A 22,881-nucleotide genomic window follows, 5' to 3' on the forward strand; every position below is an offset into this window, starting at 1 on the left:
GTGTTTTCTGTGACGTAAGGAAACTGGCTCTCTGCTATAGAAAATCAACATAAAAAATAAGTCCTTTGTACTTTTCCTTCTACAAAACCCATGGAGAAAGTCCCTTATGCTTTATTCTGTATTGTGCTGACTTTCCATATAGAAGAATAGTAATGTTTATTCTTAGCCAATTGGTTGTAATTGAAGAGACAGTGGTCATAATATTTACTCTGCTACACCCAAAGACTTTACTAGTCTTGGTATCTTGTGAAGATGCTAGGCAGACTTTGGGATAAAATCCAATCAGTTTCTCAGAAATATTTCTCAATATTGGCTTGCTTATTTTTCTGTTATTCACACTCTTATTATGCTGGGTGTTTTTAACAGTGTATCACACATTCATTTACTGCATTACATACCTTAAAGGTGGCAGTAACTAGCACTGAATTTACCATCTAAGAAAACAGAAACATAGCATTTGTGGGGTCAACTTAATAAGCCTTTACGCCAGTGAGTGACAGAGCTGGGAATAGATTTGAAGTTGCTAATTCGAAATATTGAACCTAGTCCATTCAATGTGTTGACTTTGTTTTGTGACCAAGCCAAAGATTTTTCAAAAATTAATCAGTAAGAATGTGCCTGAAATTATGTTCTAATCCAAAATAAGAGGGTGAGAAATTTTCCACTTCACCAAGAAAAAGTGCAAGATTGCTTTAGTTACAATTTCAGTTTATGAAATTATTCAAACAAACCGAAATAAACTCCTTCTTCATTAAAGGATTAGTTCATGTCATTTCAAAACTGAGACACGTTAAAAATAATTATTTTTTCTTTCCCCAGCAAATGTGTTTTTGTGATATAGAGTTCAGAGACGTTAGTTCAGAAATCCCTTTGACGAGTATTGTATTTGTGTTGTTTGGCTGTGTAACACAGACATTCAGAGACATTAAGCCTAAGATGGCACCTGATGATTGCAGTTCTTCAAGATTTGGGGCAAGGAAGGCCAATTATTCGGCCTGTTCTGCTTTATCCCTACCATTTTGCCCTCTTTTTCAATTACTTTCTCTAGGAATGTTTTCCTCTGAACAAAATCACTTTCCTTTTAAAAAAATTAATTCATTCAAATACGATTCTAGACTCTGGATATAAAATGCCAAATAAAGCAGAAAAGTCCCTACCCTCAAGGAACTCACATTCTTGTGTCTAACTTTGGTGCCTTCTCACCAGAGCTCACTCACATTCACTCATCAGATATATATTTTGTTTGTTTGTTTTCAGCTTTTTCCAAAAGGACAGATTTCCAAATATAATATTTACTCTACTACAGCCAAAGACTTTACTAGTCTTGGTATCTTGTGAAGATGCTAGGCAGACTTTGGGATAAAATCCAATCAGTTTCTCAGAACTATTTCTCAATATTGAGTTGCTTATTTTTCTGTTATTCACACTCTTATTATTCTGAGTATTTAAATGAGTCACTATGCATAAGACAGTTAGAATGCTTATTGGCATATAGAAAGCATTGTTTGTACCAGGGTCAGCTATGAGTAGCAGACAGGATAGCAAAGCCTTTTCTATCTTATCAGTACGCCCGCAGATCCTGCTTCTTCTTAAGCAAGTTCTGAATTATAGCTAAGCCTCATGATAACAAGGCTACATTTGAACATCCAAATATATGGAAATATAAATTAAATTTTGATAATTCACTTCACAAAAGTATTTTCTACATTCCAATGATAAGTTTTATTGGTGTTTTGAAAACATGATTTAATATACAGAAATAATTTTTATTCAAACAAGTATGTTAATAAAATGAAAATATTGTATCTACTTGCTTCTTCAGATGAGATATAATCATCTAAAGGAACCATGACTATAAAGTAGCATACAGACATAAATATGGTGTACTGTAGTCACTGCCAAATAATAATACCTCATATTTATATAACATGAACAACTTACAAAATCCTATCACATGCCTCATTACAGTTACCTCTATAACAGTCCTGAGAAGTAGATTAAACAAGTATTATAGTTTCCATTTTGCAAATGAAGAAACCAAAGCATTAAAGATATTTAGTTCTCAGTAACTTAAACAGTAGATTTGAGGAATCAGTTCTTCTGTCCAATATTCTTTCCACTATAAAACTGCAAACTATTGTTTCCTTAAAAAATAAAATAAAATGAAATAAGCCACAAGCAATATGACCTGTTAGCTGGAAGCCAGAATCAGCAGACAGATTCTGGCCTGCAATCGACAGCAACACCACCACTAAGATTGAGTAGGTAACCCCCATCCAACTCACCCTCCAACTCCGGGCTCCCAAAACACATTTGGACACAGGTCAACTCCAGATAAAGCATGGTTTGATGACCTTTTTCCTACCTTCACATCATCTCAGAATTTAGCTTGCTAGAGATATCATTAAATATGTGGTTGGGGATTTAAAATCAGTAAATTTGTGTACCTATAATAGAGAACGTGATCTAGGCAGGTAAAAAATTCTGAGATGGTGAACAGACATGGAAACAACCAGACATGGTGCTTTCAAATAATTGTGTATTTTTTTTCACCTTTAAATTAGAAATTCTGGTAGATGTGGAAAAATAATTTACCAGGATATTTTTCAGTTTCAGTTTCCCTAAAGTAATTGGGAAAATCTCAACAAGATTTGGGGACTCAGACTCACTCTCTGTCTCTCTTTTCCTACCCTCCTTTGCTCTCTTGTTCACTGAACTGCTGAGGCGTGTACTGTTTGCGCTGAGAGAAGTGTGAGCATTGGAAACTTGGAACTTTATCCCCCATTTTATCAATTAACTCCAGCTAGTGCCATGAGAAAATACCCTTTTAAAAAATTCTTAGAAATGAGTTCAAACAACACAACAGTCTAGGTTGGTTCAACTCACTTCATTTAGTTTTATAAAAGGCAAAGATAGAAATTGTGGCTGCTCATTGCTTCCCAAAATAAAGTTCAGATTCCTTGATCTGGCCCTCGGGGACTTTCACGATCAGATTTTATCTTATTTTTGTTATCTCCCATTTTACCTATCCACCCTTCATTTTCACAATACAGTTTTCCTCCCTCACGTGCATCCTGCACTTTGTTGCCTCCATGCTTTGGTTAGTTAATACTGTCTCTCCTACTGTTATAGCTAAATCTTTCCCCATCAAGGCCCAGTTATGCTTACTGCCACTACCTCCACCCAGCTTTCCCTCTCCTTCCTCTGTGTGAGTTTCATAAGTACTTTATCAGGGGCTCTCTTATGTTATTTGTACCACCACATGGTTAAGAGTATGCCTTATCCCTTTTCCAGCCATTACGCTCCTTTACATTGGGAACTGTCTATTTTCCTCGCTGCCATACTTAATAGAGCCCCTCTCCTTCATGACTGTTTGCAGTGGAACAGAATAGAAAAGGCATAGGCTTTGAAGTCTGACAGCTTTATTTCAAGTCCTTGCTCTATCATTTATTAGCCATATAACCTTGGGCAAGATACTTAACCTCTCGGAACCTCTGTTTCCTCATTCATAACACAGAAATGACAATACCCCTTCTGTCCTGACAGAGTTTAGTGAGAAAGCAGGTAGAGTTCTTATCTAAGTTCTGAAAAGTGATGTTGGTGCTGGTAATAGTGGTCATACTTGTACTTCTAATAATGACTTTGAAATTACATAGATTTACTAGAGGCCCATTGCACGAAGAGATTCGTGCAATAGGCCTTCCCTTCCCCTGGCTGCCGGCACCGGTTTTCCTCCAGCACCCGGGACCCAGGCCTTCAGTCTTCGCTCTTCCGGCCAGAGCCTTCAGTCTTCGCTCCGCTGCTTTGCACCTATGTATGCAAATTAACCGCCATCTTTGTTGGGTTAATTTGTGTACTCTCCTGACTGGCTGGTGAGCGTAGTGGAGGGACATCAGTTTACATGTTTGTCTATTATTAGGTAAGATAGTATAGTGTGACCATTTATAAAAGTAAAGCCACTGTATTGCTTTACTTTCCTTAACCACATAGGAGACATAAAGAATACTCTGCCATACCACACATGTAAATATATGAGAACTATTTTGAACCAGTTTATAAGAAAAGCACCCCATGAGTTTACTACAAAACAGTAGAACCCACCTTAGTACTATTAGGAAGGCAGATATTCTGCAGTGTTTAATTTGCTAGAATTATCATAGCCATAGGCAATTTTAGGTAGCAATTATTTCTTTAATATTTTCCCATATTGGTTTTATGAAATCTTTTTATCTTGATGAATTTTATATTTATTTTCTTATTGCTACAACACAGAGTTTATAATTTGTAGTTGTCACATTTAGAATGACAGGGCAACATAGGAGTGTTGTCAAAGTGCCCATCAAACTCTAAGCACCATCTGTGGGTAACACCATCTGGAAAAGTATAGAGTGTGCTCTGTCGAGGACCTGGGGGCAGCATCAATCAGCCTTTGTGCTGGTCCTGAGGTCTTTGAGGGAGCACAAGGTACATTTGAACGGGAGCAACACACTGCAGCTGACAGGTGGAAGCGGGGTCCCCCAGGAGAAAAGCTACTCGTGTCCTTTAATAATTTGTAATAATAATTTATATATTGTAATTATTTTTCATAATCACTATTAAGCCAAATAGAGAAGTATGTTACCAAAAGCTTAGCAAATAGAGTCTACATAATTTACTATATAGGTAAGTATTATATTAAAAGATAAGAGGATCCTAATTTAAACCAATGTAATGTTTAGTATTCAGAACCTGTCTTTACTGATCTAAGTTCTCTTCATCTCTCAGTTTTTTTGATAAGTTCACTTAAATTCTTTGAATTAGTTTTTAGTATAATACTTTGTTGTAACTAATTTATGTGCTTTTATGATGGTAAGATATTACCAACATGACTGGTATTTGAATTATAAACTCAACAAAGCAATATAACTCTGAAAAAAAGATAAAATTTTATATTTAGATAGGAATGGGACTTGAAAAACTTTTAAAACATTTTTTAAAATTTCTTATATCTTAAGGAAAAATAACAAAAGTAAATATTAAGAATATTCCTAATTAGAGAATTAAATCTATATTGGACTTCACTGCCATTTTATAAATAGTCACACTATACTATCCTATATAATAAAAGCCTAATATGCTAAGTGTCTGGTCATCCGGTGAATGGTCTACTGTTCAACCAGTCAAAGTGTAATATGCTAATGATATGCTAAGGCTGGACAACCTCTCGCTATTATGTGCATTGACCACCAGAGGGCAGACAGTCGACTGGCCGACCAGTCGCTATGACGTGCACTGACCAATGGGGACAGATGCTCCGACCAGTAGGTTAGCTTACTGCTAGCGTCCGGCTGATGGGGACTGAGAGAGATGGGCCAGACACACTCTGGAGCCCTCCCGCGGTTCCTCCCCGGCCAGCCAGCCCTGGCCCCAATCAGGACAGGGTGAGACGGGACCAACATGACCTGGAGCCCTCCCGCGACCCCTCCCCGCCCCTGATCGTACACCAGTATGGTCCCTTGGCCTGGCTTGCACCCTTTCACATTTCCAAGACCTCTTAGAGGATGTCAGAGAGCTGGTTTTGACTTGATCCTACAGGCCACTCCCCTTGCGAAGGCGCCAGATGCAGGTCTCACAGCTGGCGAGTGCTGCTGCTGTGACGCAAACCTCTCCTGATAAGGACTGATTGGACGTGAGCCTGCGGCAGGCACAGTGGGGCCGGGATGAGCGGGAGCAGCAGGTAGGAGCTAAAGGTGGCGCTGGACTGCAGGTTTTGGCCCAATCTCCTCAGGCTACCCCAAGGGAACACACTTGTGCACAAATTCGTGCACTGGGCCTCTAGTAAATCTATATAAATTCAAAGTGATTATTAGATTGTAATGAAATATACCTGTAGTGATTATATACTACAAAGAGAAAGTACATATAGTAGCACATATAGAGAGGAAACAATATTGAGTCATCAGGAAATCTGGGTTCCTATATTCCCAGCTTAGCACAATCATCTAGCATCTCTGAACCTGTTTTTTCATCTGTAAAATAGCAGGTCATTGCTGCCTAATAACTTCTTAGACTAATATTTTGTATTGTGATTCTAGACATACTTTTTTTTTACACTGAATTTAAAAATTAAGATTAAGTAATTAGTAGAATATAAATATACAGAACTCTTAGATATGAACTCTCATATAGTCCCAAGCTACCCCTTCTGGAAGTGTCACAGAAAATACAGCTGAAAATTGTGAGTATTTTTATAGCTTATATTCCAAAATGGAATACAATTTGAAAATATGGATAAATTTAACTGTATTATAACTTGTTACCTTCACATTTTCAAATCAGCTAGTACAGAAAGACAAAGGAAAATGTTCTGTTACCTTATTTTGAGAATTTTTAAGCCCTAAAAGTATTGAAGCTAGGATGAACAACAGGGAAAGAATAATAAAAACTTCATGTAAATGTAGACTGAATTCCATTTAATCAATGTTAGTGTTGAGCATACTCTAATATTTAATGTTTAGTGTGCAAGCATGTTTCAGGTAGTTTCTAAATCATTTAACCACTTTTGACTAATTTTCATGAAACTCTAGTCTAGAGGCTTATTTTGACCACCAGATGGAGCCAATATTATTCAATTTGTAGAATAAAAATTATGCTGAAAATAGAATTTGATGAAATAAAATGAATAAATTGTAGATTTCTTATTTTAGTTCATTAGTACAGAAAAAAAAAATTTAGCCTGGTCTTTGCCTAAATTTCTGCATAGTTTTTGTAAATGTCATAGAGACACCTTCATTAAGTAATTTCTTTATTATGAATAAGCTTGCATTTTGACTCTTTCATTGGCTAGAGAGACCAGTTTTCTTCTTTCCACTTTTTAAAGATATCATCGAAGCAACTTTCAATTATCTTTAAAACAAAATTAGTACAGATTCAACCTCTAGTCACTCAACAAATATTATGGATTATAATTACAAAGGAATGATAATAAAGAATATATTCCATGAAGGTCCTCATTTCAGTGTCACAAGATATTCTCATTATTATCATTTCCATAAAGTGTTTTCTTAATATAACAAACCAATGAACAGGATATGAAGTTTACCCCCAGAAGCTCCTCAAGGAAAGGTAATACGTTGGTGAATGGCTGCCACTCTTACAGAGACTCCACCCAGAAAGCTCAGTGCTCAGGGGCTTTAATCAGGGGCCACTGCCTTAAAGTTTACTTCTCTTACTTCTCTCACCTCTATTTAATAAGTGCCAGAAATTATTTAATTCCTTACAATTCAACTTAATTAGGCAACTATTAATTGAAAACGTATTTGTATGCTAGAGGCCTGCAACCTCTGTAAGTCCCCAAGAAGCCACTCCATCTAGCATGCACAGTAAGGCACTGTGGATACTGTTGTAATCTAAGACCCCAAAAATGATCAGTCTGATCATTTGTCTGTTCAGCTACTGTTTATCAAGTACACACCATATGCAAGGCATATGTTTGGCCACAAACGGGGCAGTCCCTGCTGTATGAGTTTATAGCATAGGAGGCAATACAGACAAAGAGGCAGTTATAATGTAATGTGTTTAGGAGCTACAGAGTGTTTAAAGGTTCAAATAAGGGGGAAATATGCATAATTAAGGACAATCAAGAAGAAGCATAAAGGATTCTTCCTAGGTGGAAATGTTCATGTAAATCCACGGTTTGGCAGACTGAACTTCCCATTTATTATGGTCTGGGAGGAGTTTTGGGCCTTTTTTGGTAGGATACTATTTCAGCAGGTTACATCCAGTTAGTGACCTGATGCCTTTTTATGTCAAATTTGAATATTTTCTTCTGAGTTTTCTTGTGATTCAGACATAAAGAAGAAAAAATCAAGCTGGTTAAAAGATTATACTTTTGAACCAGACTGCATGGGTTTATAGTCCCATGTTTATAATTCCTGAGATAAATTTTTTAACCTCTACTGCCTTAGTTTCCAATGCAAAATGGGGCTAATAGTATGCATTCCTCATAGGGTTGTTGCTTATGAAAGGATTAAACAAGTAATGTAGATGCTAGTATCTGGCACATAGTGAGCATTTGAAATGGTAGGTAGCATGTTAGCTATTTTCAAATCTGGTACTTTTCCTGGAATTAATTTAAGATCTCATGTATATAAAATTTCATAAAAGCATACTTTGTAGCTTCCAGAAAGAATGATGAGATACAACTAGATAGTTTTCTATATCCTTTAAAGTCTATCCCTTTTGCTTTCAAATGCTGTTTACTTTCATCAGTAACACATCACTTTTATTTATATAAAAGTTCTCATTTATTGTGGGAATTTTAAAAAAATTCCTTGAAATACTGATTCCAGATTTTTTTTAAAATCATTTGTAAGCAGCCTTACTAGCAGTTTCTGATACATAATAATCACTCAACAACCTTTTTCTTAAAAATGAATAAATGTGTAGCTACTTGGACTTGTTAGCTTCTTGTGCTCTTGTACTGAGACAGTAGAGGGTATAAGCCCTTTAACTACCAAGTGAGACTTTTAGATGGAAACTGTTGGCTCATTAACTAAGTAACAATAATTGAGTAGTCATCACCCCTTTACGCTCAGGACAAACAGGTTGCAGAATGAAGAGATTCAAGTGGGGCCAATGTGAAGTTTCCGACTAGCTCTTAGGGAAGGGCTAGAGACATTCTTTATAACGTGCAGGGCTAAAAGTGCAATCCTGAGTATTGGCTACAGATTATCTCCTAAAGTAAGAATCAGAACACGTGTTTTATCCCACGTGCTGCTTCTAATCCACATGGGACACTAGCTGAGTAACCTCATTTACTCTATGGCTAGCTCACCTATAAATTGAGAAGTTAGATTAGAAGATCCTCAAAAGAATTTTTAGCTCCGGTGCTATAGTAAACTGACGCTCTAGTAGTAAATTAATGGTGTAGTGATGTTGAACATTGTCTTCATCAGGCCTTTCTATATATATCACCTAATTTTATCTCAGAAAAGCCAAGATATTTTTAAACTTGTATTCCAGTACTAAAATATAGGGAAGCTTGAAGCCCCTAGAAGGCTGCTATTCTACCCATGAATCCACAATTTGACACTTACAATCAATGGCTGATTTCTTAACTATGTTCACATATATTATGTTCATTTTACCCTTTAGATTAATTTCTAGAATAAAAAGCCAATATTAAAAAAATGTTTTAGCTATCTTTCTTGGAGTGCCAGGCATATGTGGAACACTTATTAAATTTTGCTATCTGAATTGAAGTTGTAATTGAAGACAGTAAGGAGCAGTGTGGGTCTTTAATACCATACAGACCTGGGCCAAAATCTCAACTTTACTATATTCTAATTATTATCCAACTAGAGGACTGGTGGACAAAATTCATGCACAGGTATGGTCCGTAGGCCTGGCCTGTGATCAAGGCCATGTTCCCCAGCTGCCCACAGCTGGCCCCGCCCCCTGCCGCCGCTCATCCCCAGTTCCCCATTTGCCATCGGGTGATTGGTGCCTGACTGCTGGGGGAAGGGACCGAGAGGTGGTCAGTGTACCTCATAGTGACTGGTCCAGCAGTCATTCTGGTCATTCTGCCATTAGGGTCAATTTCCATATTACCCTTTTATTATATAGGATAGAGGCCTGGTGCATGGGTGGGGGCCAGTTGGCCTGCCCTGATAAGGGCCTTGGATCGGGGTTGGGGGGTTCCTGCTGGGGGATGGTGCTGGCCAGGTTGAGGGGCTGCAGGGTTTTCAGGCCAGTCCCATTTCCAATCAGGGTGGAGGTCCCCACTGGGGGCGGGGCCGGCCTGGGCGAGGGGCCGAGGGTGGTTTGCAGGCCATCCAAGCCCCCGATTGGGGTGGGGGTCCCTGCTGGGGGTGGGGCCGGCCTGGGCAAGGGGCTATGGGTGGTTTGCAGGCCGGCCACACGGCTTTGTCAGGAAGGATGTCCAGAATGATGCCCAGAAGACGTTCGGTCTATCTGGTCTAATTAGCATATTACCCTTTTATTAGTATAGATTATGTTTCTTCATTTGTAAAATAGGTTTATAGATCCTTTCTTCGTGGATAATAAGAGCACCTTTGCCTGGTGTCTAACACATACTAGGTCCCTAGTAAATTTTTTCACTAATTTTCATTGGTATTTATTTAGCATACTAGAGGCTCAGTGCACAAAATTCGTGCACTGGGTCGGGTGTCCCTCAGCCCAGCCTGCCCCCTCTCACAGTCCGGGAGCCCTCAGGGGATGTCCTACTGACAGTTTAGGCCTGCTACTCTGCGGGAGGTGACCGGCTGATCAGGGGAAGGCACCACTCCCCATCACCCCGCTGCTGCTGCCACTGCCGGCCGCTGCAGCTGCCAAGGTGTTTTCATCAACACAGACTCCATTCCCTTCACCACGAAAAAATGACAACTTTTTTTGGTATTTTCAAGATGTCTCTTTCATAGGATATGACATTTCTTTCTTTCTTTCTTTTTTTAATCCTCACCTGAGGCTATTTTTCCATTGATTTTTAGAGAGCGTGGAAAAGAGAGGGAAAGACAGAGAGAAGCATCAATGTGAGAGGGGCACTTTTATTGTTTGCCTCCTGCATGAGCCCTGACCTGGGCCCCAGCCAGGAAGGAGCCTGCAACCTAGGTACATGCCCTTGATCAGAATCAAACCCGGACCGTATGGTCCACAGGCCAAGGCTCTAACCACTGAGCAAACCGGCTAGGGTAGGATATGACTTTTCTTAGCCCCTCCAGCAGCGGACCTTCATTTTTACCTCCAAGAGTGAGGTGGAAAAACCCTAGATCATCTTCTGGGATTCTTATTACCCAGGTTACCAAGAACACTGTGAGTGGCATACCGGGAGCTTAGCCAGTGAGCGGTCAGAAAAGGTGTTTTCTCTGCAGCTCACACACAAAGGCAGGACTGCTGGTGTGCTGAGGCTGGAACAGGCCCCCTGTCTGTGTCCGCTCCAGGGCTGCCTGTCTCTGTCTCCATCTCTGCTCCAGGCCTCACGTGCGCACACACCTCCTCCTGACTGGTTGTGACTGTTACGGCGTCCCGACTAATTTGCAAATTACCTCTTTTTATATATATAGGTGTGTTTTTTTGTTTGTTTGTTTTTGTTTTTTTTTAAATATATTTTATTGATTTTTTACAGAGAGGAAGGGAGAGAGATAGAGAGTTAGAAACATCGATGAGAGAGAAACATCGATCAGCTGCCTCCTGCACATCTCCCACTGGGGATATGCCCGCAACCCAGGCACATGCCCCCGACCGGAATCGAACCCGGGACCCCTCAGTCTGCAGGCCGACACTCTATCCACTGAGCCAAACCGGTTTCGGCATATATAGGTGTTTTATAGAAATTTCAGTTAATGGCAAATAGTCATCATGCTGCATCATTATTATTTATGAATTATCCATTGTATATTGAGAGCACAATGTACTTAGAGAAACTGAAATTTTCAAACTCCTTGTGTATTTTATTAGCCACTTTTATGTCACTAAAATCGTCTAGTCACTTATTCAATTTTTGTTTATTCAGGGGGATTCAAGTACATAAGAAATAAATGTGCTAATTCCTGTTCTGGCAACATGGACAGAGTTAACACAGAACTTCTTTCTCCTACAAATATATAGAAATGCTGGATTAAATACGATTCAGCCCAATTTAAATACTTAGCTAAGCTACAGAGAGAAAGAGAGAGATTGTAAGAGAGGGAGGGAGGAAGGAAGGGAAGGAAGAAGGGAAGAAGGAAGGAAGGAGAGAGAAAGGGGAGAGGGAAGTCCTAGGTACCAAAAAGAGGAAGCATAACCAGAGCTTGGAGTGGACAAGCTGACACTATAGTTGCCCAGGGGGGTATTGGAACCAGATGTAGGCTCTAACAGCTAGAAGCTGGGTTTTTAATCTCAAACTTGGACAGAGATGTGGCCTCGGGTCAAGAGAGGTAGAAACTACAGAAACTGCCCACCTGGTCAGTAAGGCCACAAAGAAGCTTGCCATTTTTCAGAGTTATGTGTGGGAAAGGGGGGAAAAGTCTGTCATAAAAAATCAAAATCAAAACTCTAAACTTCTACCAGCCATGGTTATAAAGTCTTAATGTACACTACCTATATGGTACAAGAATCCTAATCCAAGAAATTAACTTAGAAAAAAATGGTTCTAAACCAGTGGAACCCCTTAATTGCCTGGTAGAAACAAATGCAAAAGTTCTCTGTAGAAATTTTTACACAGCCCTGGGTGCCTAGGATTCCTATGGAGCATGGTGTAGATGCAGCTCTAGCTGAAGATAAACTCACAATTAAAAATTAGAAAACACACAGAGAAATGTCTATACTAGGGAGAGAGTCGGAAGACATAACAGAAGGATTCCCAAGAACAACATGAAAGATACAACATAACAAGTGTGTTTTAAATAGAGATTTTTAAGGAATAAAAATTATATTAAAAGACTAAGGCTATCAAAAAGAGTAGGTGAATTTTTAAAAGAACCAAATAGAATATCTAGAAATTAAAAAAAAACACACATAATTATCACTATCAAAGACTTAGTTTGTGTTTCAAAAACTGGTTAGATACAAGTAAACAGAGAGTGAACTGAAATATAGAACTAAGGAAATCAGCTCAGAGTATACTGCTGAGAAAGTGAAACATGAAAAGTGAATGTATTATGATCATTTATAGTTGGTCACATTATAAATAGAAGGACTTTATATTAATATGATAGACCCATTAAAGAGTGGAAGAATGGACCTGATTTTTCACAAACTAGGGTTTGTGCAGCATATATTATTTCATTTGGCTGTGTGTACTGTGTGAAAGTGTTTGGGTTCATTTCCATGAAGTCCATGTGGAACCTTAGCAGGCTTAATCCTGGCACCACAAACGTGTATAATAAAAAACCAACAACCTTACAACTTTTGTCAAGCTGTTTGCCTGTACATTTGGGCTAGAAATTAAAAGAGGAGGTGGGAAAAGATATCCTTAAACCAGGCAATTAAATACAGTACCTCAGAAGACCAAGAACTAGAGAAGCCATTGTGAAATGATTACCACAATCAAGCTAATTAATATATCACCTTATGTAGTTACAATTTGTTTGTGTGTGTGTGTGCGTGTGTATATGGTAAGAAGACTTAACATCCACTCCGTTAGCAAATTTCAACTATATAATACTATATTATTATCTATAGTCACCATGCTGTACATTAAATCTCCAGAACTTACCTTCCCACATAATTACACATTTGTATCCTTTGACCAACATCAAAATCCTAGTAGGTGACCATTAAAATGTGTTTCTTGGTTCACACATTTTTTTTAACTAGAAAATCTCTTGAACAAAATGGCTGATTATTAATACAGTGCACATTAATAATACTCTTTAAAATGGGTAACAAAGAGGCAAATAAACCCAGGCTTAAGTAGAAAGATTACTAGCATTCTTTTTTTTTTTTAAATTGATTTGAGAGAGAGAGGGAAAGGGAGAAAGAAAGAAAGAAACACTGATTTGTTGTTCCACTTATTGATAAGTTCATTGATTGCTTCTTGTATGTGACCGGACTAGAGATCAAACCTCAACCTTGGTGTATCGGAGCAATGCTCTAACCACCTAAGCTTCCCGGCCAGGACCACTAGCGTTCTTGATTACATCTGGCTCCTCTTGGTTTACCAGTCCAGGACAAGAGACAGGTTATTGTTGTTTTTTCAGTCACAAATTTTCATTAATATGTATACATGTAATGTATTATAAATGTTAGTACAGCCCTCGCTGGTTTGGCTCAGTGGATAGAGCGTCAGCCTGCAGACTAAAGGGCCCCAGGTTCGATTCTGATTAAGGGCACATGCCTGGGTTGCGGGCTGGATCTCTAATTGAGGTTGTGCAGGAGGCAGCCAATTAACGATTCTCTCTCATCACTGATGTTTCTATCTCTCTCTCCCTCTCTTTTTCTCTGAAATCAGTAAAAATATTTTTTAGAAAACGTTAGTACAGTACTTGTTTTTTTGAAACAAAACTGTATTCTCTAACTCCAGATGTTAACTAATCTTCACGTGGAATTATTGCAGGATCAAATGCATACATTTGTTTTCTAATTTGTAATTTAGTAAAAATTATTTTTGCCTGCTTTTGGTAATTGTCCTAACGGACTTATTTGCTAGATATATTTACATATTATAATGCCATCAAAGTGAAGTTGTTTGTTACTATTCTTCTTCTTCTTCTTATTATTATTATTATTTTTTCACTGGGGGGGAAAAGTAGCAGGTAATTGGAAAAAATCAACCAATATTGAAAGAGTGTATCTTATAAGGCAAGGGAATAATATAAAATGGTATTACTGAATTTCAGGAAAATCATAGTTATTCTAAAAATGAGATAGGTGATTTTAATATAATAGAGAACAACTGCAATAATTCAGCATATAATAAAGATGTGTATAAAATTGGTTGATAAATTAACATCAGTCACTTTCTAATCTAGGAAATAGTTGTTGAGCTAGTCGAATTTATTGGTTTGGTTTTTTAATTAATGGAGGCAAACCAGCCCCAGGTTCTGACCTCCTCTTCAGTGATAAGAGCATAGACTTTAATATGAATCCACAGAGCCTTTTTACGTTTATTCTAAGAATATTCCATCATTCTTCAGAAGAAGAGGCTGCTCTAGGTGGTGCTGTTGCAGAATACAGAAGAGAAAAGCAAAAGTATGAAGCTCTGAGGAAGCAGCAGCCCAAGAAGGGAACTTCCCGGGAAGACCAGGTAATTTCACAAACTAAATTTATTGCCTTTTAACTGTCTTCAAGTATTGTTAATGGAGCCTAATTTGATTATACATCAGGGGACACACTATCTCTTAGCAATGAAAAAGCACATGTTTATATAGGGCGGGGTGCCAAGGACCTTGGCCACTCATGCAAAAGTCCAGAGGATAGAGTTCTTTCCACACATAGTAGATGCAAAGCCTAAACTTTCAGGTTTTAAATCTGTACTCCCATATCAAGCACGGGAGCCTCATAAAGCCACATATTATCAGTTTCTTGGGTGGAAACTCTGGCTAAGTGACCATTATGAAGTAGAGAAGTAGTGACGACGAAGGGCTCTTCTGGCCCAGCATCTTATAAGCTGACTAGCCAGATCCACTTGAAACTGCAGGTTGCCTGCAGAGAAGGCATTTGGTCTACTAGTTGACGTCTACTGTAAATCGTATTGCAAAATTCTGCTCAGCAAGTATTCCTGTTTCTTTAACTAGTAATATAGGAAGATTGCCAGAAGTCAGAGTAAAAAGAAATAGGGAATCAGCTCAACAATTTGAGAGTCCACCATACACACCATGCAGCACTTGTCCCTCAATAAAATAAATCTCCCTCAGTAGCCCTTCATGTTGAAAAGCTAAGGGGCAGACGAAAATCTTTTCTCTTTAGTGCTGCCATATATATATATGAGAACACACCATTTTAGATGTATAAATAAAATAGGCAAAATAAAAGTAAATTAAAAAGCTCAAGACTATTTGGATAAATAAATCTATCAGGAACTCTGCTATAAATGACACCTAATTCCCAATAACAAAGGAGCATGCATCATTACTTAGCATGAAAATAGTCATAGGGAAAGTTTAACAAGAAGTAAAGTATAGGAAATAATAATTGCAAATAACTAACTTATACAGTTTTCAAAAGAAATGGAACAGCAAATAAAATTAAGAAAAAGTACATTATTAACTTGCTTTCTTGGAGTCACACTGCAATGAATATACTACCAAAGATCTAAGGATTACTCTTATTCATGCATTCCTCTTTTTTCCTTCCTCACAAATAATTATTAAGAACTTACCATGTACTAATCACTGTATTTGGTGGTAAACAAGGTGGGCACATCCCTGCCCTCTCTGAGCTATCAGGAAAAAGAGCCAGTTAAACAGGTACAATAATACCAATAAAAAGGGGGAGCATTATGCCAGCTTAGGTACAGGGAACTATACCTGTACTTAAGCTGTATAGTAGTAGGACCGAACATGTCCTAAGAATGCGGGAAGGCCTTCCTGAGAAAATGTTTTCTAGGTTGAGCTTTGAAGTTTGAATAGGAGATGTGTGGCGCTAGACAAAAGGAACAGTTTAAGACAAGTCTTTGATCTCTTTGCAAAGAACGAAAAGATGTTAAGTATGACTGGAACATAAATGAGAAGGAGAGAGATGATACTGGAGAGGTAAGCAGAAGCCAGCTCATTCAAGGAAGGTATTTTTGAGCCTTAATAAGGAGTTTAGATTTACCCTAAGGGCAGTGGGCAGCCATCAAATGGAGGAAGTATTATGATCTCATTTGCAATTTGGAAAGATCGCTTCAACCCGGCCGCAGTAAGGAGACTGGACTGAACTGGGGCAGGACTGGAGACAGAGGCCAGTTGAGAAACCTTATGTGTAGATATGCACACACAGTTTCCGAAGGCGGGTCCTTTCAGAGCAGCTTCTCCGTGCTGGGAAGACCCTAGCGGTGCGGCAGGTGGTTGACCTGCCTTCGGTCAGACCAGTTCCCCTGTAGATGGCAAACAGAAATACCTCCATGCAGATCCTATCTTCTTTACCCTGTGCTGTAGCCCATTACTTTTGTGATGTTTGCTTTTCTGCCTAGTGTCTTCTCTTGCCTTTAGAATGCAGCTAGAGAAAGCCCAGCCTTGAATAGGAGAAGCTAAGCCAGGCCAAGAGGATGTTTTTTGTTGGTCATAGCCCCCGCTTCTTTGAGGAAATGCCAGTAGCACATTAACTGGCTCTGAAAACGGACTGCCTTGCCACTTTCGACTCAAGGAAAAAGATCCAGGTCTAGTGTAATTTGCTAGGGAGTTTTAAAATTTCATTTCACTAAGAAGTATCCTTTGTTTTCATGTTTCTTTATGCCCTCAGAAAAGCCTTTTCCAAGTATACAAAAGTCCACCATTACAAATTGATGGGATTTACCTTTAAGTGATAAATGATTGATTGATAGATAGATAGATAGATAGATAAATAGATAGATGATAGATAGATGAAAATAGATATTTATATAATATAGATATAGGTATTTAAGCACATACACACACAAAAACACATAAAAAACCTTTAAGAATATTTACCAAAATGTCAGCAATGGTTATTCTGAGTAGTTGTATAATATTTTTGTTTTGTTACTCTTTATTTTCTAATATTTCTACAGTAAACAAAATACAATAAAAGTAGATTTATTTTAATGAATAAGGTTTAAAAACAAGGGATGCTTTCTTTTCTGTTAAACGTTTGAAGAGCTTAGTCCTGCCCTAGCTGGTTTGGCTCAGTAGATACAGCGTCAGCCTGTGGACTGAAGGGTCCCAGGTTCGATTTCTGTCAAGGGCACATGCCTGGGTTGCGGACTTGATCCCCAGTATGGGGTGTGCAGGAGGCAGCCAATCAATGATTTTCATCATTTATGTTTCTGTCTCTCTCACCTCTCCCTTCCTCTTGAAATCAATAAAAATGTATTTTTTTTAAAAAAAGAGCTTAGTCCTATAATCTACTCTAGAGATGGATAAAATATTTAAACCCTAACCCACCAGGCAGCCCTCAGAATGCCCATAAGGGTATTCTACAGGACTTTATAGTTTTTCTCTCAAAATCATGTCATTCAGCAGTTACGGTGATGTGTATATTTTCAGCTGTTGTCTATGTGGGCATTAAATTTTGTGAAACATATAAAGCACATTTCACTATCATTTTTTAGCAATACTGCTTTTGCTTTTATTTTGACACCACCTGTCTTCATTAAGCTTAGGTTCTAGACCAGTAAAACCAACTTAATTTTTTCATGAACTGTGGTGTCTCGATGATATTTGGCAGATAAACTCTGGAGCCTTGCAATTTACTGTGACTCCTTACTATACCTGTTATTCACATATTGAACTATCATACAACTTTCTCCTTATGAAATATATTTTGGTACTAAATTCCATGTATCAATATTTTAATTAGATACTTGATTTTTATATATGGATAATACTTTATCCTGTTTTCTAATTATATTTTTTTAAAAACCGTAGAATAAAAATCTTTTTCAACTTCTTTTCTCTGCTCAAATTCTGGAGTAGGCTGTTAAAGTACAGCCCAGAGACAATGGAATTATCAAATTGTAAGCACTTGTTTCTGCTCATTCACAAAGGGCAAGGGAGACAAACGATAATCAAAGGAATGATCCCTTTTTTAAAAAAACATACTACACATGATATTTATATCCTACTTCTTTCACTTAACAATAGAATGAAATACTTCATGTATAGAATTTAGTAACATAATCATTGCTTTTTACCAAATGTATCTAGTTCTTTATGGATAGACTTTTAACATTTCCATTTTCCCACTTGGGTGACTGTTGCTGGAATGCACATCCTTCACATAAGTCATTTTCTGTGTCTCAGAGTATTTTTCTCCATGTATTCCCAGTATTGGAATTATTGAATCAAAGGGAATGATCACCTTAAAGTTTCTAGAACATAAAAATAGTTTTTAAAGATATCACTCCAGTGTACCCATCTTCCCAAAGTTAATGTGTCCATTTATTTCACCTTCCCCAGTATTGGTCCTTTTTTTTTTTACATTTTTAGGGAATTGTTCAATGAAAAATACTATGTTAGTATTTTGTTTTTTATTTTACACTAGAGGCCTGATACATGAAATTCGTGCAAGGGGCTCAGTCCTCGCAGCCACAGGGGCTTGCCTCGGCCCTTGCAGCCCCAACTTTGTCCGAAGGTCGTCCAGAAGGATGTTCAGCTGTCCGGTCTAATTAGCATATTACACTTTTATTGTTATAAATATCTTAATGACGTACCTCCCTGTTTTGTGGACAGTAAAAAGTTAACTATTAGTAACAAGCATGCATGTGAAAATTTAAGTATCTTCTATATAAGCAAATTTATGTTCTCCAAGTAAGAAAATAATCATGTATCTCTGAGGTAAAATGTTGGTGCAGATGCAAATAGGGTAATGTCAGGGATTGTAAATATCAATCACTGTTGCAGCAGGAAGGCAGTTTTGTTATTTTCCTTCAAAAGTAGAAGTTTATCTAAGTGTTTTCCACCCTGGTAGGATATTTTTTCTAACAAATATAAGTGTGTTTTCTAAAGTTACATTTATCCTTATCAAAAAATGTATTCTTATTTCAGACCCTTGCGCTGCTAAACCAGTTTAAATCTAAACTCACGCAAGCAATTGCTGAAACTCCTGAAGACAACGTTTCTGAAATGGAAGTAGAAGATGATGAAGGATGGTAAGGGCTTTGATTTCTTTCTGTTCACCAAGAACAAAGAGGCTCAGAGCAGAGACACTTCCACTACATCATCCCTTTGTTTTCAAACTTTGCCTTCAATCATACCCTCCTTGTTATAGGGCAGTGGTTCTCAACCTGTGGGTAACGACCCCTTTGGCGGTTGAACGACCCTTTCACAGGGGTCGCCTAAGGCCATCCTGCATATCAGATATTTACATTATGATTCATAACAGTAGCAACATCACAGTTCTGAAGTAGCAACGAAAATAATTTTATGGTTGGGTCACAACATGAGGAACTGTATTTAAGGGGCCAGAAGGTTGAGAACCACTGTTGTAGGGGCTCATCACCCTTTACTTCATTTCACTTTGCTAAGCATTTATTGAGTGCCTACTGTGATCCCAGCTTTGTGCTAACCAGTGCAAAATACACAAGATGTATAGGACACTATCCCTGCCCTACATTATCTGCTATTGATAAGACTCACGTTAAACAACTAAAAAAACAGCCTTAAAAGATTCTAAATCATTAATGTTTTTACACTTTCCCACAAACATTTTAGAAATCACTAATCCATTTCATAATCCTACAAGTTTCTCTTCAAATTTATTACCTACAGGATCCTAGGAATACATGCATAGTTAACTTATTTTTATCTTTGGATATTTTTCAGCTGTTTAAGACACTGATAAGAAATAAAGGAATTAATGACTTGTATGCATCCTGTGCTTAGCACTTTATCCTATACTGGCAAAAAGAAAGAAAAAAAGAATAAGAATTGTGTTTTCCCTTATCACACTCCTCTGCCCTTCAGTTGACTTCACATGTAGTATATTAGCCTCCCCACACCTACTGCCTCCATCTCCCACTGCACCCTGGCTCAGGCACATTGCTGCGTGCAAGCCAGCAGGTCACCCCCACACATGATTCATCGCTGGAGCCTCTGAACTGTCACATGTGCCATTACCCCAACCCAGAATCGTAGCCACACTCCTCTCTGCCAGACAGCATCTCTCCCTATTTCAAAACTCTGTTCAGCACTCCCATCCTCCAGAAAACCAGTCAGCAAGATTTGTGGTGCACTCACAAATCTAGAGGGTGGAGGAAAGAGGCTGGGACACACGTTTAAAAAGACATAAAAACACTCATTAAGAAAACATTTAAGCAAATAAGACTCGGCAGCTATATATAACTTGAATCAAAAGGGCTGAGAGGAGGATGATTTGAATGCAATGAATCCTAGCTACTCCAGGACCCTGAAAGTACTTGTGTATTTCTCTATATATGGTTTCTGTATGAGTTGAGTTGTGCCAAAATTTTTTTAAAGCCCTGGGTCTCTCTTAATAGGTTTGTATTACTTACATATTTGTTTATACTTAAATTCTAAGTTGCTTAAAGACAGAAGCTGGCTTTTCCCATAATTCTATGCCAGAGGTGAAGGTTCAGTGAGTGTTGATTAACCCATAGAGATAAATGCACATTGCATAGCATAGCACTTTCTGTTCTTTATATGACTGGACATGTTTAGTTCTATTTTGGATTCCATGAATGTCTCAAAATATCTTTCAAATGTTTTGGGTTCAGTCACCACACACACAAAAAATGTTTTTCCAACTTTTCTTCCCCTTATTTTTGAATCCATATGCATTTTTTAAGGAAATATGATCCATGTGTTTCTGATTCATTTACACTTAACTCATCAGGAGGGTGTTTTGTAAGAGCAGTTTGATGCCCAATACGTTTTTTTTTAACTTTTTATAAGCCATTTAAGTCCTTTTTTATTGAACAGGAAAGTCACCAACAAATTTAAACCCAGAAGTTCCATTTGAAACTCATAACCCACAGGATTCAAATTTACTTTCAACTTGGCAAGACCATTTAACTTCCCAAGGTTGTCCCTCGCCCCTTTGGCGCAGTATTTTCTCATTTTGAATTCCTCATTAGCTTCAGATATCAATTAGTGTCATTATTGTTTTTGATGTACTTTCACAATACAACCACTGTTCTAACATACTCATTAGAAAATTAAACAAATGAGGAAACTTCACTAGATAGGGGGGAAATCACTGGTCAATGATGTTGGCCAGTCCTCAGAGAGCAAAAATAAGTGGCAAAGGGAAAGCAAACATGTTAAAGGAGCCATTACCATGTCTTCCGGGGTTCATTTCTGCCTGTAATTGCAACCTCCTAAACAGAAAATCAGTACTGTGCACTATGTACCTACACATTTTTCTGGTATTTGCTTTTTCTAATATTTAATAAAATGCCTTTAGTATTCAAGGCACTATACAGAATCATATATAATGCCTGGGTCCCCTGTATAATGCCCTCTTGTTGAAATATAGACTATTGAAATTTTGTAGCCTGATAAGGAACCACATCATTTCTGTTCATAAATAAACCAGTTCGGCTTTATCAAGTCTCTGGTGATTTAGATCATCTCTCGTAAAGTATATATTGCACTCAGAAGAGAAGTCTTGTATTCACAATGATTTATAGCAAATATTAGAAGTATATGGCATGTGCCTGTGTGTTATGCATAAATTACACAGCTTCCAGAGTATTTTGTAGGTCACGGTTGCCGCTTTTCTCAGAAGTGAAAGTCAGCCAGTGCTGTAGCACTGTCAGGGTCTGTTATCTGAGGTAAAATGATTGCTTCTGAGACATTTTTATGTGTCCGCATGAGTGACCACACATTGAGGGATCATTTTCATTTTCTGTCAAGATAGAAACCATTACCAATTTGTTATGTTTTCTTTTACTTGGCAAACTGTTCTATTTGCATTTTTGGCTGGGCTGCTGTATTGGCATAGTATACAACAGACATTTGGGTACCATTCAGCAGCATTCTATTTTTTATGCAAAAAAAAAAAAAAAAGTAGGAAGGGGAGGGAAAGAAAAGAAATATGATTCTATTGTAAACACTATATATGGTGTTTGATAATTATTCCCAGATTTCACTGTCTAGCAAGGCATTTAAAGAAGTGTTATTAGTAGATCTAAGCTGAAATGCATGATAGAAATTTTTCACTCAAAATTATTAGGATTCTCCCCTTTGTTGGGATATATATTGCCAATATTTGGTGGCAATGATGGGCACCAGATTCCAGGGTAGCAGCAAGGGCCTGTTTGCCACTACATTCCTTCTCCTCACAGCATTGCATTCTCATATAGAATCCTTTTCCAAGCATGGATTTTATAAAACCGATTAGATACATGGCTGGAGTCATCAGCCAAAGGATTCATATGACCATGTGGATGAAGTCCATATGTCATTTTGGGTTTGTTTAGATAAAGCTTGGTTAGCTCCCAAAAAAGTTTTGAGAGAGCTGTGTCTGACAAGGCAGTCAAGAGACTTATAAAAAAGAAAGCCACCTGCTCCTTACGCAACAAAATCAGCATTCCAGGAAGAGGAGAAAAATTAAATCTATGAGAGGATATTGCGATCCTGTGAGTCTTAACTACTCACTACTATGTTCCATTAAAAATTCTTTCCAGATAGTTAAGTCTAAGAGTAACCTAAAGCTTTACAACAAATGGACATGAAAAACAATGCACAAGGGAGGTCTGTCTGCCTCCTCGTTATCTATCTGCCCTCACCACTTTCCCATAGTACCTACAGTATTCAGTATTGTAAGAGTCAGAAAAGC

At 38.0% G+C, this 22,881-nt stretch overlaps 1 protein-coding gene across 7 annotated transcripts in view; it reads left to right on the top strand.

Annotated features, from left to right (window-relative positions):
- CWC27 (CWC27 spliceosome associated cyclophilin) overlaps window positions 1-22,881 on the top strand; it is a 185,339-nt gene that overhangs the window by 135,103 nt on the left and 27,355 nt on the right. For 5 of the 7 annotated variants that reach the window (XR_004967844.1, XR_004967845.1, XR_004967847.1 and 2 more), the window contains exons 12-13: window positions 14,616-14,725; window positions 19,128-19,231. The exons of 1 other annotated variant lie outside the window; for it this stretch is intronic. Coding sequence is in view for 2 of the 6 variants with exons in the window: in XM_036311099.1 (XP_036166992.1) it covers window positions 14,616-14,725; window positions 19,128-19,231 (214 nt within the window). In the remaining 4 variants the exon portion in view is untranslated. The remainder of the gene's footprint in view (window positions 1-14,615; window positions 14,726-19,127; window positions 19,232-22,881) is intronic. One more of the 7 variants, XR_004967846.1, reaches the window with a different exon arrangement.

The sequence above is a fragment of the Myotis myotis genome, unplaced genomic scaffold (assembly GCF_014108235.1).
Source record: "Myotis myotis isolate mMyoMyo1 unplaced genomic scaffold, mMyoMyo1.p scaffold_m19_p_5, whole genome shotgun sequence".
NCBI lineage: Eukaryota > Metazoa > Chordata > Mammalia > Chiroptera > Vespertilionidae > Myotis > Myotis myotis.